The sequence below is a fragment of the Penicillium citrinum genome (genome assembly GCF_028827155.1).
Source record: "Penicillium citrinum strain IBT 23319 chromosome Unknown utg000001l:1.0-4955037.0:1.0-4956770.0, whole genome shotgun sequence".
Taxonomy (NCBI): Eukaryota; Fungi; Ascomycota; class Eurotiomycetes; order Eurotiales; family Aspergillaceae; genus Penicillium; species Penicillium citrinum.
In genome coordinates, this window is record NW_026622686.1 from 2,943,925 (window position 1) to 2,960,014 (window position 16,090).

General features: G+C 47.1%; 5 protein-coding genes across 5 annotated transcripts; 3 read left to right on the forward strand and 2 right to left on the reverse strand.

Moving 5' to 3' along the window:
* Positions 1-686: 686 nt before the first annotated feature.
* N7469_001108 (flavin adenine dinucleotide pyrophosphatase) lies at positions 687-1,977 on the reverse strand (the record flags this gene model as incomplete). Its single annotated transcript, XM_056640028.1, has 3 exons — positions 687-1,320; positions 1,422-1,588; positions 1,657-1,977. Coding segments are annotated over 3 exons (1,122 nt in total), but the record flags the coding sequence as incomplete, so codon positions are not given.
* A 141-nt stretch (positions 1,978-2,118) lies between these two features.
* Positions 2,119-2,806, forward strand: N7469_001109 (GMF family protein; the record flags this gene model as incomplete). The annotated part of the gene is made up of 3 exons (XM_056640029.1): positions 2,119-2,287; positions 2,411-2,541; positions 2,615-2,806. The coding sequence occupies 3 exons, from the start codon at positions 2,119-2,121 to the stop codon at positions 2,804-2,806; spliced, it is 492 nt and encodes a 163-aa protein (XP_056505786.1).
* Positions 2,807-7,856: 5,050 nt separating this feature from the next.
* N7469_001110 (uncharacterized protein) lies at positions 7,857-9,073 on the forward strand (the record flags this gene model as incomplete). The annotated part of the gene is made up of 3 exons (XM_056640030.1): positions 7,857-8,008; positions 8,122-8,916; positions 8,980-9,073. 3 exons carry the CDS (start codon positions 7,857-7,859, stop codon positions 9,071-9,073), a joined length of 1,041 nt encoding a protein of 346 aa, XP_056505787.1.
* A 4,013-nt stretch (positions 9,074-13,086) lies between these two features.
* On the reverse strand, positions 13,087-14,247 carry N7469_001111 (putative oxidoreductase, 2OG-Fe(II) oxygenase family; the record flags this gene model as incomplete). Its single annotated transcript, XM_056640031.1, has 2 exons — positions 13,087-13,794; positions 13,867-14,247. 2 exons carry the CDS (start codon positions 14,245-14,247, stop codon positions 13,087-13,089), a joined length of 1,089 nt encoding a protein of 362 aa, XP_056505788.1.
* Positions 14,248-14,704: 457 nt separating this feature from the next.
* On the forward strand, positions 14,705-15,917 carry N7469_001112 (alpha-hydroxy acid oxidase; the record flags this gene model as incomplete). Its single annotated transcript, XM_056640032.1, has 2 exons — positions 14,705-14,780; positions 14,992-15,917. 2 exons carry the CDS (start codon positions 14,705-14,707, stop codon positions 15,915-15,917), a joined length of 1,002 nt encoding a protein of 333 aa, XP_056505789.1.
* Positions 15,918-16,090: the final 173 nt, after the last annotated feature.

Sequence of the window (16,090 nt, forward strand, 5' to 3'; positions counted from 1 at the left end):
TGTCTCTATTGTGAGGCAACATGACTGTCAATATATTTTCTCGGAAGGGTCTTCCTACCGATGTTTCTGGTGTGTTCGGTTCTTTCCAGTTTTCTGTAGCAGCAATGCTATACTAGCAGCGTTCGTGGCGGCGACGCGGGTGATGTTTAGAAGATTTGAGATCCTGCGTCGTCCCAGATCAATCCTGCGTCGTCCCAGATCAACCTTCTCCTGGAAGGCTCTGGTTCTTTTGCCTGGGCTACTAGCCTATCAGGATCAACTTGTTGGATATTAACAGAGCGTGAGCCTAGACTTTGAGAGGTTGCAGCCAACAAAGTCGTAAGTACTGCCGTCCTTGATATCATGACAGTCTGCCGGTCTCGTTTGATACCTCGCATGGTTTTGTTGATGCTGTCGGCTGTTCCGCTTGTACATAATGTCTGAGTGCTTAGATGCTCAGCAGACCAGGGCTTAGCAAAGAGTATCGCGTATCGTGAACGGCGAGGCTGACTATTTGGAATTGTTGAAGAGAACGATAGTACTCAAACCTCCCCGGAAATAGTTACATCAGAAACATTAGAACCTTGAACTTAAATAGCTGTTGCATTGAGGTACACTGGGTGATATGTCTTGACATTGCATGCTCACATGGCTAATCTATGTACGGCTGATGCTATAGAAGCCGGGTATGATACATATGTGAAAATCTACTGGCTATAAACACGATCCTCCTCAGCCGGGGGATCCATCTCATCCTCTTTCGAGACACGCTTTCCCTGCACACCAGCCTCAACCTCAGCAACCAATGACTCAAGGTACGCCTTGTCTGCACCAACAAGTGTGACAGTGTTACGCTTCTTACCCCAACGGGGATAGCTACCGACCTTGATACCATTTGGCTCAACCTTAGCAGCCAGCTCAGTCAGGTACGGCGCAACGGCACTCTCGGGCAAAGGCGTGCTGAAGAGGAAACGATGGGTACCCTTACCCTCGGGGTCTGATAGTCGGTGGATGATGTGCGGCTTCAGGTGCTCTAACAATCGCTCGAAAAGACGTGGCACACCGGGCAGGATATGTACGTTGCCATTCACGACGGAGATAGGCACCCACATGTCCTCAGCGACGAAGAGAGCTTGGTTCTCGGCAGGAATGTTCTCGTCAAAGGGCATCTCTACCATGCGGAGCTTAGCCGTCAGCCCTGGTGATGGGGTTTCCCAGTCGAAGTTGGGCTGCATGGGGTGCGGCTTAGACAGTTTCTTCATGCGCTCGAACGCGGCTTGGTGTAGTTGCAGCTTGAGACCGAAGGCCTTGGCAATTGATGAGTAGGTTATATCATCGTGTCTGATTTAGCAGGCATAATATTAGCAACACTGGAGAAAGCAAGTCGCGTTGTATTGAAGACGGCAGGTGTTTGTCTTCCGGGAGAGGTTTGTTAAACTGACGTAGGACCAATGCCTCCACTGGTGACGACAAAGTCATAGCGGTCACTCATACGGCGCACTGCCTCCATGATATCCTCCTCATCATCGGGGATGACCTCGACCCTTTTCAGTTGGATGCCGAGGCTGAAGCAGAACTTGGCCAGGTACGGGGAGTTGGTATCGATTGTCTAGAGAGGCTGATCTTAGCTCAATTCTTGCATATAGTAACCCTTTTCATGCTAAGTATCTCTCTTACTTTCCCGCCGAGCACCTCATCGCCGATGATGAGGCATGCTGCGGTGTGGATGGGTTTGGTGAAGTTCGCGGCAGCTGATGTCATCGCGGGCAGAGGTGAAGAAGCCAAGGAAACAGTTGGGGCTGTTGGACGAGAGGGATTCAAAGAAAGTGGAAGATGGCGTCTTAGTAGATTTAATCTGTTGAGCATAGGGAGTGTGAGTTCTTTGGATGTGTTTGAACTGCGGATTGAAGGTGGAATGGGGATTGAAGATGGAGACGGAGGATCAAAGTGGGGGAAAGAAACGAGGGAAGAAGCACCTCCTCCGCCCGCATTTCCCTTCCCTGCGCATATATTTCTTTAACATCATTCGACCCGCAACATCTTTTACCTCTCTAAATTCCACCTTTGCTTGTGAGGAGCTGATCTGATTCTGCGTTTTTACCTCTCTCGTCTCGTCATATACTTTGTCATATTCCCGTCATGGTGAGCTTTCTACCCCGCGCGCACCGCGTGGCATCCGCATCACGACAAACAGCTAACCTCTCCAAGACTGATTCTCGATTATACTCTTTCTCTCCGGAGACAAAGGAACATTTGCGAAAGTTCCGTCTCACTACTTCTCGCGCAAAGGACCCCCAAGCTATAATTTGTACGGCACTCGTGATATCCTTCCCTACTCTACCTCGCCGCGGTCTATTCCATCTCCGCCATCTCGCTTCATTGGACAATACCACACAAATACTACTGCATGGTACTGACTGAATCTTTGCAGATATCATCGATGGAAAGAACCAGGAGATTCGCGCCCAGGATGGTGAAGTCTACACAAATATGGAAGATCTCGTCGACGACCTCCCCGAAACATCGCCGCGCTATATTCTTCTCAGTCACCCTCTGACACTGGTATGTTGAAAAGCTCACAGCTTACAGCGTACGGCTTGTATAATACTAACCCAATTCTTTGTTAATTTACCAGGGTGATGGCCGTGTGTCTGTCCCTTACGTTATGCTCTACTATCTTCCTGTGAACTGCAACCCATCGCAGCGAATGATGTACGCTGGTGCGGTGGAATTGATGCGCAATACTGCAGAGGTCAACCGGGTCATTGAAGTGCACGAGGAGGAAGATATCCTTTCGATCAAGTCTCAATTAGGCGGGACCGACTAGATATATGAAGTGAGATGCAAGGCGTCATGCGGTCTCCAAGAGCGTTATTTTGATCGACCGCATCCATCAATGCGAGAATCGCTCTGTATAAAAAAATTGGAGTCACGTATAGATCAAGTTTTGAGCAAGCTGTCGTACAGACACGACCAAATGATATGTCGACGGCCGAGACTTTATTTTCTGGTGATTTGGAATCATCGCGGGTATAATGCGGAGAAAAGAAGACCAGCAAGAACTTGCAACTGCCGTCAAATTGCATCGGCTCATCGTTTCTTTTCTTTTTCTTTTGGGGGAAATGGTGTTGGCCCGCGCGATCTGTCACAATGATTTGCAACGGTGTCCGCCTGCGGGGCCCCTAAAGACGTGCTATCAATGCTAGGATCAATGCTAGGAATGGATTTGACAGCTCCGTTCTCATTTTGGCAGGGTCTTATTGCTTGAAAGGGCATTTGCAGCCTCTTGAGGGTATGCACAATCACACTAGTTCGCGAACATGATCACCATTGATCACCGAAACGAGGATCCTATGCTGTATCCGGATGTTCTGAATGTAATGGTCATTTGTTGTAGTTCCTGCGTCTCTCGACTGGCTCAGCTATGAGTCTTCAGCTGAAGTTTCCTCCCCTTCACTCCAATATCATACGTAGAGAGCCCTGGACTCGTCGAATCGCGAGTTATACTTCAAGTCGCCATCCAGCCACGGTCCGGCTGATCGACCGTGCTTCGTCGCTCACACCCGGATTTGACATCCTGAAGCGTTTCCAGCTTTTTGGCGATCTTCGGGCACGCATATGCATTCCCTTGCCCAGGTGCCCGGTGGGTAAGACTGGGAGGGAACAACCTGAATTTATTGGCTCTGAACCGGTCAGATCACCCAGCCCTTCTCAGCAGCCAACCGGACTCCCAAACTTTGATCTAACTAGTTTCCCCATTGTTTGGTCCAGCACTTTGACTGCCTGACTGTCTGACTGTTGTTTGGAGATAAGTCTCCTTATTGGGGGCACGTCTTTCCACTTATGGACTCCCGACTGCGAACTAGACACGGACATCGCCGGTATGTGAAACTGGTGCCCTGATCCCCCGATTCACGGAGTAATCTGGCGAAGAGAGTACATATCTCGGGAACCAGTGAAATGACATGACGATGCTTACTCCGTATACCTCGTATGTGTTCGCATTTGTCTCTGTATGGAAGGAGAACCCAGCAATTGGAATGCAAGTGAGCACTCTATCTGAGGATCTGAGCATGCCTGGTCTCGAACGCAGTGCTGACTTCTGACGCCGTGGCGACTGGATACTACGCAGTGGCTTGGAATTACATTGGCACTACTCAGTGGTAGGTCAGCTACATTCTTGCAAGTAGCGAGTACATGGGAGTCACTGGTCATCTCCGAGGAGTGTGTGGTACTCTTCAGTTCTACTGGACTTTGAAAACTAAAAATACTCCGATTTGAATAATTGAATAGGGGTCCACCCCTACCACGGGTGTAACAATGATCCTGTCAATCGAACAAGTAGTAGTGCCTCCTTGAACGGCTTAGAATCAGTCAAGGGATTGATGCAACGGATATAATTACAGTCTGTGTGTATACCATGCAGTTAGAATATACTCCGGGGCTGGGATACCACGATCATGGCTCATTCAAAGTCACGATTGACGAACATCACACCATCCGATCCTGCCAAGAGAAACAGATTAAATTTCGGATCTATTACGATGAATCGTCACTACGGACAATAGTTCGATGGTGAAATCTTGGATAGTACGACATAGCGCCCGCCAACGGTCAACGTCAGTAAACTTTGACTTTGCTTTGACTGTGCTGTGATGTACTTCGTACAACTACATAGTACAAGTTAGTTAACTTCAGTACTGATATGTAAGTACTGTATGAACTACAGTAGGGGTTAAAACCCGTTATGGCATACTACAGTATAACTAGTACACATGGTTGTACATTAAAGTACCCAGCTTGTAACACCTCGAACGCCCCCTCGGTCTCCACCAAACAAACTCTCCAATCCACCAAAATCGAGCGAAACTCTTGCCTACGACAACCTGACCTGACCCCATCCAGGCAATGAGCAACGGGCACGAGGCCCACACCGGGGAGCACCTCTTGACTATCTGAGAGCCCATCTAAACCCATCTGAGCGAGAAGCAGGCTAGAAGGGACCCACGGGGCCCGACGATCTGTTTACGAGACGTGGAGCCCAGCTCAGGAGGCGAAACAATGAAGGGGGGGGGAAGAAAAGAGGAGGAAGACTGGAGACACAGCACTGACCAACAAGCCGAGAAGAACTCACCTGCCAAACACCAAACACCAAACACCGACCCAGCGAGAGATACGAATCAGATTGACATTGAGGAAATTATGATTCCCAAAAATTTGGGTCATCTCGCATGGCGGTGAGCAGAGAGAAGCTTGCGACTGGATTGACTGGATTAATTGGGAAGAGAAAAAAAAAACCCTCGCTTGGATCAGCCTCCCAGGAATTCTCCGACCTTTCCCTCGGGACGAAGGCGTACATATACATGTGTCCAGTACCTACAGAACGGGGAAGTGCATGGGAGAAGGGCTTTATTACAGTGGATGTACATCTGAACGTCATCTTCAAGCGCAGAACAGGGTGTTTCGCCACGCGATGCAGGTCTCTCTCGGCCATTTCCCACCATTTGCGAGAGAAGAGACTGCTAGTCATGTACTATACACTAGGAGGTCAGAGTACGACGCTGCAGACATGTGTTCACATTGACTTGGTTAATGAGGGTCAGTTGTACATAGTATGTACCAGACGAGAAGTATTCCTCCCATACTCGGAGTACAATGTGTACATATGTATCTGTATACTCTGCATTTCAAAGCTTAAGATGAAGACCAACCCGAGCAGGTCCGAACAGATAACTCTCAATTGCGAGCCAGCAGAACCGGTGGAACCATCGGGCAACGAGGGATGGATTTAATCTGGAATGATCATCGGTTGCAAGTGGAAGAGAGGAGGCGTTCTTTAGTGTGCAGTAGTGCTGCGTGTCTGTAGGACAAGTCGGGATTCAGTGACCATAGAGAACAATTCAAAAAAAAAAAAATCAGCAGAAAAAGAAAAAAAAAATCAGTAAAGACGATCGATCGCCCCCAATCCCTCCCCCTTCTCCTCCCCCATTTTCTCCCCAAATCTCCAATTTACCACGGCTGATCGTGCGGTGGAAATCGTGTCAATGCAAGCTGCGACACTTCACCGCTAGGCCTCACTAGGCTTCGCGCGAATCGTGGACGAACTCCTCGCGGTGTCTTCCGTGCATGATGCATGATGGGCGTTGCCTTTATTTGTTGACATTTACGGCGTACAACTCGCTCTCGCTCTTCTTTTAATTTTCTAATTTATTTATTTCGAATTATTTTTTTAATGCACATATGAAGATTTCTCGGTGGCGGGAAAACAACTGTCGGACCCGTGGGAGTGGTTCAACTTGACGCATTGTTCTCTGCTGTTCATTCTGCAGGGAGAAATGCTGGATTCTGAGGATTACATACAACAGATTGGCACTGAACTGACTGTCAGGAGTGCATAGCAGTGTGAAGTGTACTGGCAGTATAAAATATAGTTAACGCCGACATTGTCATTCAGTCATTTGATAAAGTGGACAAGTCTCCACCATGAAGCATGTCAGGCAGCGTATTGGATTTGCGCACCTCGTGAAAAGGACTGAGTTTGGTCAAAGTTAAATGGACAACTTCCAGGTTCCATGCGCTTGAACAATGCCATAGCGTGACCAAGAATAGAATTGTTGAGGTATACGAGAACGGAGAATATCGAGATATTAGAAAACTACTTGCTAGTTATACGGAGTACGTAGTATGTTAACAATATACTCGCCTTAGATGCTCTGTTGAATGAAAGATTTGTGAATCAAACTACTATTTCGTAAAATGGTGCCATTCATGAATTCGATCCGGCCAGACTAGACTGGATCTACTCCGTACTATGTACTAGTGTATACAGTAAAATAGAAAGAAAAGATGGGATCGACGAAACCCCAGCAGACTCTCTCCACATAAGATGGGCGGGTTCCTCCTCCCTTTCGCTATGAAATCCACCCATTCAAAGGACAATCGGATTGAATCATGCAACAGGAGATGTCACGGCAATCGTACCCCCGTTATAAGCCCGTTATGGAGTCATGGAAGTTAACTTGATCTGGCAACGCAGCCGAGCTAGGCGGGTACATCCGTTTGGTTCATCCATACCATCTACCGTATCATGGAGATTTTGATGATATGTACAGAATAGACATGGGCATGAAATCAAATACTAGACGTGATGAGTATTGACTTAATACTTCTTACTGAGTACTGTAGAGACTCCAAGTTTCCGAGCATACACCTGTACATAATCAAACCAGCGCTACGCACAGATGCTCGGGGATGGTTCCAAGGTGAGCAGCAGTGGAGAAAGCCGTCATCAAGTGGATAATTCCAAGCGTACCTGGTCGTCGGGACTCTGCCGTGCAGTCTGCAGTAAATACAGTACTTCGTATGTTATTCTGTTACTCTGTTACTCTGTATCTACTCGTGTATTATACTCCTGGGCCTTTTATTATCTTCTTCCCCTCGAATATCTTCATGTTCAAAAATCTCTCCCCCTCCTCCTCTCGGGCCCTTTCTACTAACTACAGCAAATCGCCAACTTTACCTCCTCTCGATATTTCCACCACTCCCTCTTCTTCAACACTTGAAAAGTGTTGAAACCTCTTCCCTGCTGACCCTCTCCGTCGGGTCTCCCAACTCGCTGGCTCCGGATTCCACCCGCTTTCCATCAATTTGGGTCTGCTTCAACCAACCTCGACTTATTTAACCCGAGTATTTTCCACACAATTCAATGGAATAAAAAAAAAATACTCTTTCACGGACACATTATAAACTTCATTTTCTTTCGAGCTTTGGAATGAATTGATCGCCCCGTCTTCCATTTTTTGACAGAATTGCGACCGAATATTCGCCTTAACATTCTTGCCACTTCGATTTGCACGTCAATCGCATCGCTCTCCATTATGGCTCCGCAAGACCCTGGTCGCCCTGAGGACAAGCCTGAGGGCTTGTCCAAGTATCTCAAACGCATGAAAACCGTCCTGCGCCCCCGTTCCGGTTCCAAGCGTCAATCTATCGCTGCTCAGCCTGATGTTGGCCAATCTAGCCAGTCCGCGTATGTGATTTAAATACACTTACTTCCCCCTCCATCGCTATTATTATGATAATCCCAACATCATGAGAGAAATGTAATCGCTAATTTATGAGTTTTGATTCTTGAATATATAGTGCGCAAGCAACGACCCCAGCACGAAGACTTGAATCTACCAATGCTGCCACCGAGCAACCCGCCATGCTTACCGACTATAGCGTCATGCAACAGGAAAAGGCTCGCGCTCTCTTCGCCAAATATGGGTTGACTCTGGAGCCTGGTGAATGGAAGGCCCCCGCCGGGGATCTCGAACTGAATCGAGTGACCAAACCTATTCGAATGCGTGTTCGCCGAACCTGTCATCGCTGCGAAACGACCTTTGGTCCAGAGAAGGTCTGCGTCAATTGCCAGCACCCACGATGCAAGAAATGTCCCCGTTTCCCTCCCGCCAAGGAGAAAGAGAAGGGTGAACGGGAACTGGTTTCCAAGACCAAGATTGGCGAAATTCGCTCTCGCCAGCGTGGTGCTCTCCCTCTTGCGCCTCACTTCAAGTATACGGGCAATCCAGCTGTACCTCTGACCATGTCCTCTCGCTCTGGTGGCCAGGACCTTGTGCGTAAGGATGTGGTTCAGCGGGTTCGACGTACTTGTCATGTCTGTAAAACGGACTTTGTGAAGGGTTCCAAGGAATGTCTCTCTTGTAAACATATTCGTTGCAAGAAATGTCCCCGAGAACCGCCCAAACTCGACAAGTATCCAGACGGTTATCCTGGTGATGTCGACCCACCTAAATTGATACCCGACCGAACCTTCAAAAAGCCACGGCGCAGGGTGCATTACATATGTCACGTTTGTGATACGCAGTATAATGACGGAGCCGACATCTGTTCGCAATGTGGACAGACCAAATGTGAAGCCACCATACGAATTCCGTACGTGTTTCTTTTCTTCCCTTTCCATTAAATGGAATGAATCCATACTAACTAAATCTATAGACCAAAGAAAGTCAAACGAGAAGTCGATCCCGCTGTTCTTGCTAGCGTTGAGGCAAAAATACAAGCGATGGCCCTCCACGATACCGCAGGCTAGCGAATTTGTACAGGGGAGTTACCAAACCCAGATTCGCCGAGGCCATTATTTCATGTTCATTTTCTGTTTCGTGTTTTCAGTGTTGGTTTCGATCGACTCTTGATACTTTTTGTTTTCGTTTCGCTCGTTCGCGTACGACTATAACAGACAGACATATGCGCAATTGCAAATATTCATTCCCTTGCAAATATACTCGAATACGCATCGATTGTATAAGTTCACACGGTAAAGACATCATCTGTCTTTCATTTGTAGCTATTACTGGAAGTCCTCCCCTGGTCGTGTGTCAGTAACAACCTTGTTACTAGAAACATTGGAATGTTTCTCCGAGGTATGCCGTTCATTGCACAATGGATGGCTGGAGTGTACACCATATACAGTATGAACGTCGTACAATCCTTTACTCGCACCAAGTCTTGCACGATAAAGACCATATTCCCAACCAGGCGAGCGGTCATCCGAATTTACTTTGAAGTCCGAAAATAGAATGCTTCGGCCGAAGAGCGCCAAAAGAGTATAGAGTACGTTAAGTCTAGAACAGGCTATGTACCGAGTCAAGTAGCTCGTCTCATCATACCGTTCACCCACCCATTATGTACAAATCCCTCCCGTGCGTGCTATACTCCACTTGAATAACTCCTCCTGCCTCGTCCACTCATCCACTCCCCCGTTTTGGGCATATATGCTTGTCTCGGCACATGAAATGTCCCCCCCCCTGCTCCAGCATTAATCAATTTCACACGGAACGTGTGGCTACACCGGACATGTCTCCGTCCATTGTATCTGTACAGTTGGCATGCTACTGAAGTACAAAGTAAACTACATTCGAGTAATTCTGGAAGTAAACTAGGGATGTAATCTTTATCTAAAAAGAGGATACTAGATTGGTAATCTGTGATCTGCTGATCCGCTAATTTTAAGAGTGAATATGCATAACTGAATGTTTTGCCTAGTTAAATTTATCCGATCAGTCATTACTTTCAACTATTTTCAACATGAGAATATAGACAGCTTCAGTGAAGTAAGTTAGATTCATATCATATGGTGTTTATATGCAGTACTCCGTACGGAGTAATACACACTCGGTTGGATCATACGTGGATGAATCTTCGGACGACGGAAGTGCCAGCGGATGTCTCGAACGGTCCGAACCGAAGTGGAACAAAACATCAACTACTCCGTACAGTACATAGTAGAAGGGAACGTTGTTGGACCCTTCGCTATTCCTCGAACAACTCACACCTGAACTTCCTCCGACTGTCAAGCGGGGAAGAAGGTCAAATGTTTTAACGGGGAGACAATGCATCAATGCATCTCGTAAATTCCCACATGATTGGACATGCTCTTACCGAAACCAAGACGCAAAACCCTGCAGGGTTTCCCTCCTTCTCCTCCTCTTCTTAGAAGAGTTTAGAGCTGTGGGGCTCGTTGCTTCTGTCGGAATTCGAATTCTGACCAGTGGGGATTGGATTTGACTTCCTTCGTCTATTCTAGGTAGGAGAGTACGGGAAGTGGCACAAAGATAAATACTGCCCCAGTACATACTATGTTTTTACATACGGTTGAGTTAGGCTTGGGCTGAGGAGGGGGGCTTTCGAATCTTGCATCTGTATCTTTGTACAGGTGCATCTGGGTTGTCTATTCAAATACGAGGCTGAAAGAAGTAGGTGTGAACGATGACGAGGCGATGAGAGCCACCCACGACACTTTGCAGTCGTTTACTCTGTCTTGGTGTAAGGTTGCACAATTACCCCTCTGTGTACTCCGTGCAATGAACTACATTTTGTACATGCTTGAATCTTTAACCCGGTCGGCGCTATTCTACTTCTATGAATCCTTCCAACTGAAATGCGACGTAACTACTGCATCTCATACATATTAGTAACGAGCCTCGGTCCTCTCGCGACGAAATAATTCACTTGGTTTTTGTGAGAATGTGTTGTATGGAATATTCCGTATGTACTTCTGTCATGCGAAATAGCAGGCCCGTTGGGGGAAAAAAAAAGACCCGCAGACACCCCTCCCCCCTCTCGTCTTCTCTTAATACAATTCCTCCAAATAGAATACGGAGTACACGGACTCTGTCATACTTGGATACTTGGTACGCCCGACACTCAAGATTAGAGTAGAATAGGCTCGGGCCACTCAGCAAGGATGAGAAGCGGCGTCATTACGCAGCAAGGGGGGGTTGTCGGGAGCCAGGCTGTTGGGAAATTTCAAGACTTCCGGTTGGTGCATATCGGTGGCCAAAGGAGCGAAGCAGTAAAAGAAGAAAGGCAGAAAGGCAGGAAGATGGGGATGGCAATGGGTCTTAACGGTCTACTAACCCTTTCAAGCCGATCCACCGGAGTACTCCATAGTAACACAGTGGCTGGTTTACATAGTATACTAAGTATGTCTCCAAATAATCGGAACTGGGCTGCGGAGCAAGCCCGGGTAATCGAACATACTGTTATAAAAAGTAAAAGAAGGGAACAATGAGAACAGTAGAATGTCTCTGTACATGTACACTCGTGTATCTCCCAGTAGTTAATAGGTAACCTTCAAGTTGATTCTTATGATACGTTTGCATAATGCAATGCACGTACTTCCGCGAGGCTTTGCTTCACACTGTACATGTGTCTATTTCGCCGAGATGCATCCGTCCACAAACCAGATGCCACCTATGTATTTTCTGCGAACTCTGCTGAGGCCCCGGGTTGTTGGCTGTCATGCAACTACCGGGTCAGCGTAATACATGCTCAAACAGACGATGGTCTAGAAAGCTAATCACTGAGATCCCGATTCTTCGGGATTTGCGCTTCGCGGAACAGGGGCAACGGTTCCCCTGACACCCTAGTAATGTTCCAGCAGCGACCTGCCCGCGTAAGTTTCTCTATTTCTAGCCCTTGGCACGTCAATACCGGTCTTTTCGGTAAATCCACTGATTTGATATTCGTTGGGTCTACTCCGTTCCAATGTACTTTGTTCTTCGGATACTTCCTCAGTCAGGTAGTTAGGTAACTAATTACAGTATACTGTACATCGCATGTACTGTGTATAACAAATTACTGCATACCTTATGTATCAAATGTGTTTCGGCAAGCGCCTTGTTTTCCTCCGAGCAAACATTTCATTACTATGTACAGAGGTTAGGGGTTGGCATATGCTCCACTGCACGACCTGCCTTGACCAGTCTGGCGGGTCATCATTTCGAAGCTGTCAGTTTTCTCACCAGCGTTAACTGTCAGTTCGCAGGACTGAATTCTTTTAAAGTTTAGGACCCGAAGGAGGTGGCTGATTGTCCACATTGTCCTTTGCGGGTCGTTGATGGAGACGAGTCGGGAATGAAGAGTGAGACATCCATTATAGGCCGGTGGAGCTAACGGCTATTTTGTTGAACTATCATGGCGATCAATGAATATTCAAACGCGCTCATGATTCAAGTAAATCCTCAATGTTCTCGCCCCTGTGGAACATGTCTGCTTACTTCGTAGTTAAATCTTTACCTATCCTCGACCACATTGTTCAGGAATTGTTGGGCTTATTGGTCTACACTATAGGAAGCTGGATCTAGGATCTACCATACGAAGTAGATAGATAGACTCCTACTACGTATTCAATGCATATAGTCTCTGCGATTAGTGGATACGCCGTTAAGGCTATTTGAATAACTCTAAAGAGTCAGGGCTTTGACTTTTGCCCAGTTGTCATTGACCATGCCCTCGTACTAGCCCTTCGACGGACAACATCCGTTTGTACGTATCAAATATGGAGAGAAAAAAAAACGTTTTCAGCAGGACCGTGAGTATTGTGGGATGGAATAAATGAAGCTTACAATTACGCAGTCATTGATCGTACGTACAGCATGTAACATCGTAGTTGACAGTTCTAAGTAGACCGGGCAGCCACCTTGCAAATTACTGGTGGACTCAGGCAATAATAACACCATGAAAATTGTTCAAAAATCCCACACAACACTTGAAGATACATATTACCTACTATATATCTTAATTCTAGGTAGAATTCCGATGTCAGGCCTTGATCCTCCTACTCAACTGTTCAGTTCCCGCCGACTTATCGAAGTCGATATCCGTAACCAAATCCACACGCCGCCCCAGCGCCCTCCGAATAATCCAATCCTTACTATTGATTTCCTCTTCGGTCTGACCCTTTCCGATGGCCGGAATGAGATTCGACCCGTCCAGTCGTCGCAGCATGACATTATCCTCCGGCCGAGCAAAATACACAAGGCTGTATCTAGTTGAGTCCCCTTGAATACCTGGTGGTGCCACGACTCGATGGATATTCGATCGGAACAACCCATTAGTGAATTTGACCATTGCATCACCAAGGTTAACTACTGCGTGTCCAGGTAATGGCCGTACATAGATCCATTCTGCATCCTCCCCCGGAGGCAATACCTGCAATCCGCCCAGTCGGTTGAATAGTACGGTGACACTGCCAAAATCAGTATGCTGACCCAATGCTGTACGTCTGTCATCCATCGGTTGCGGTGGGGCTTTGATGAAGCGGACTTGATCACCGCTGATTGCCTGTCGACGATGAAGATTGGTGAGGGTATCTTTTGGAAGGGCGAGCTTGTCATTCAGAACCTGCAGAATGAGACAAACGATGTCGTGTGAGCCTCGCATAAACGAACTCAGTTTCATTCTGTTACCGTGCAAGATATCCGGTGCCGGGAGTTGCTCTGATATACCCAGGATATCATCTTTGGATACCTACTGAGCATTAGCTTTATACTTATAATGGTACGTGAATGTCTCGTTTGAGGACTCTATGCATAAACATACATTGTAGAACTCATTCCGATCCAAGTTCCCATTTTTGTCCACGACCGCAGCCCCTTGGCCCTTGTAGCCAAAGTATGAGCTCTGTGCACTAAAATCGTAGAACAGTTTCTCTTTTAGAGGTAGTTCGAACAGCTTCTCTCCTACCCGGAAGAGATCATCTGCGTCGCCAAGGAGTGATCGTCCCTGTTCTGAGTCCTGAAGATCCAGATAGAAGAACCCTATGTCCACTGATGCCTTGAAGAGTCGATCATACTCCGCAGTATCGCCAGACAGCAATTTTTTATATGAGAGTCGAAGGAGTGGTGCTGTGGGAACATCATCGGGAAAGGGAGGTAGACCAGGGAAATTGTCCAATCTTTCAATAGTCGATGATCCAGTCATAGTGATGATCAGGATAATAGTCTAGTTTCTGACGGGTGATGGAAGCTCTTCAACCTTTCAAGATTTTCTCAAAGGGATGAGATTTCTAGAATTTCAGTTTATGGTAATGCTACTGATACTATGTACTATGTAGTCGGACATTCATGCGGGGAAATCGAATGGACCGAGGATGTGGCCAACCTTAGAACCATTAAAAAGTCAAGATTTTGTGCTCGGACTAAAAGATGAATCCGAGAGAGAATTGGGCCAAAGGCAAAGAATGCCGCCTATATTGATTTCTGGTGACCTTGGGGCTGAGTCTTGTGATCCGCTTGAGGCGGATATCTTTAACTCACCATCGTTTGGATCCGATACCAGTCGTTCTTTTCCAATATGAGAAGCCCCATACAATGCGTATGCGTGACGCTCAAGCTTGGATACTAAATAGGAGGAAGATCGTGGGAAATTCACGATCACAATGGACCTTGCAAGTACAGAAGAGTCACTCAAGTGGAGACATCCCCACGCTGAGGATAGCACACACACCCCGCATTGTGACTCAACAACTAAAGCCAGCACTTCCAATCTCTCCAGCTGTAGCCAGTGACCGTCATACTATACAAAAAAGACAATGGCAGAAGATAAGATTCTTTGTATTGCAGACCTTGAAAAGGCAGCATCTCAAATTTTACCAGCCGCAACTCGAGGTATTAAATTCTTCACCCCAATACTACATTCAATCGCTAACGAAGGGCATTGAGCTAGACTTCTTCAATTCCGGTGCAACAAACCAGGTGACAGTCCGTGAGAACTCCTCTTCCTACCAAAAGTACCGCATATTACCCCGAGTCTTGAAAGATGTCTCTCAAGTCAGCACCAAGATTAGTCTGTTCAATCGGGATATCAGCTTCCCACTTTGCGTCTCACCTGCTGGCCTTCAAGCCATGGCTCATCCAGATGGCGAGCTTGCAACTAGTAGGGCATGTGCCAAGGCAGGTATTAACATGGGTGTCTCCTCATATGCAAATCACTCGGTAGAGCAGATCACTACCGCCGGAAAGGAGATCGGACCTATCCACCATGTGATGCAACTATACACAATGGCAGACCGTGAGAAAGAAGCACGAATTGTCCACCGTGCTGAAGCTGCCGGGTGCAAAGCTATATTCCTAACGGCCGATAGTCCAGTCCTGGGAGTTCGATATAACGAATGGCGGACTGGATTTCTTCCCTCTCCTGGACTAGATAATCCCATGATTGAAAAGACATCAGAACAGATCCAGCAGCAGTCGCACGATGATGGGTTCTCATCTTTCAATTCGGCTTCGCATTCTTGGGCGAGGGAGATTCCTTGGTTGCGGAGTATCACCAATATGGAAATTTGGATCAAGGGCGTTCTTACACCCGAGGATGTAGAGACGGCCATTGAATATGGATGCGATGGTGTTGTGATAAGCAACCATGGAGGAAGACAGCTCGATGAAACACCAGCAACCATTGACGTTCTTCCCGCTTGTGCAAAAGCTGCTCGTGGCCGAATTCGCATCCATATCGATGGAGGCATCCGCTCTGGTAGCGATATATTTAAGGCGTTGGCATTGGGAGCAGAATGTTGCTGGGTTGGTCGTCCAATGCTTTGGGGCCTGGCGGTAAGAATTTACCACGATTCAAGAATTATTCAACAGAGATGAGACACTGACATGAGTGGTATATAGTATAATGGCCAGCAAGGAGTAGAGTTGATGCTCGACATTCTTTACCAGGACTTTAAACGATGCATGCAACTGGCAGGCTGCAAGTCGATATCGGAGATCAGTCAGTCAAGTCTCGGAGTTTTCCGCTCGGACGGTCCATTGGCAAGACT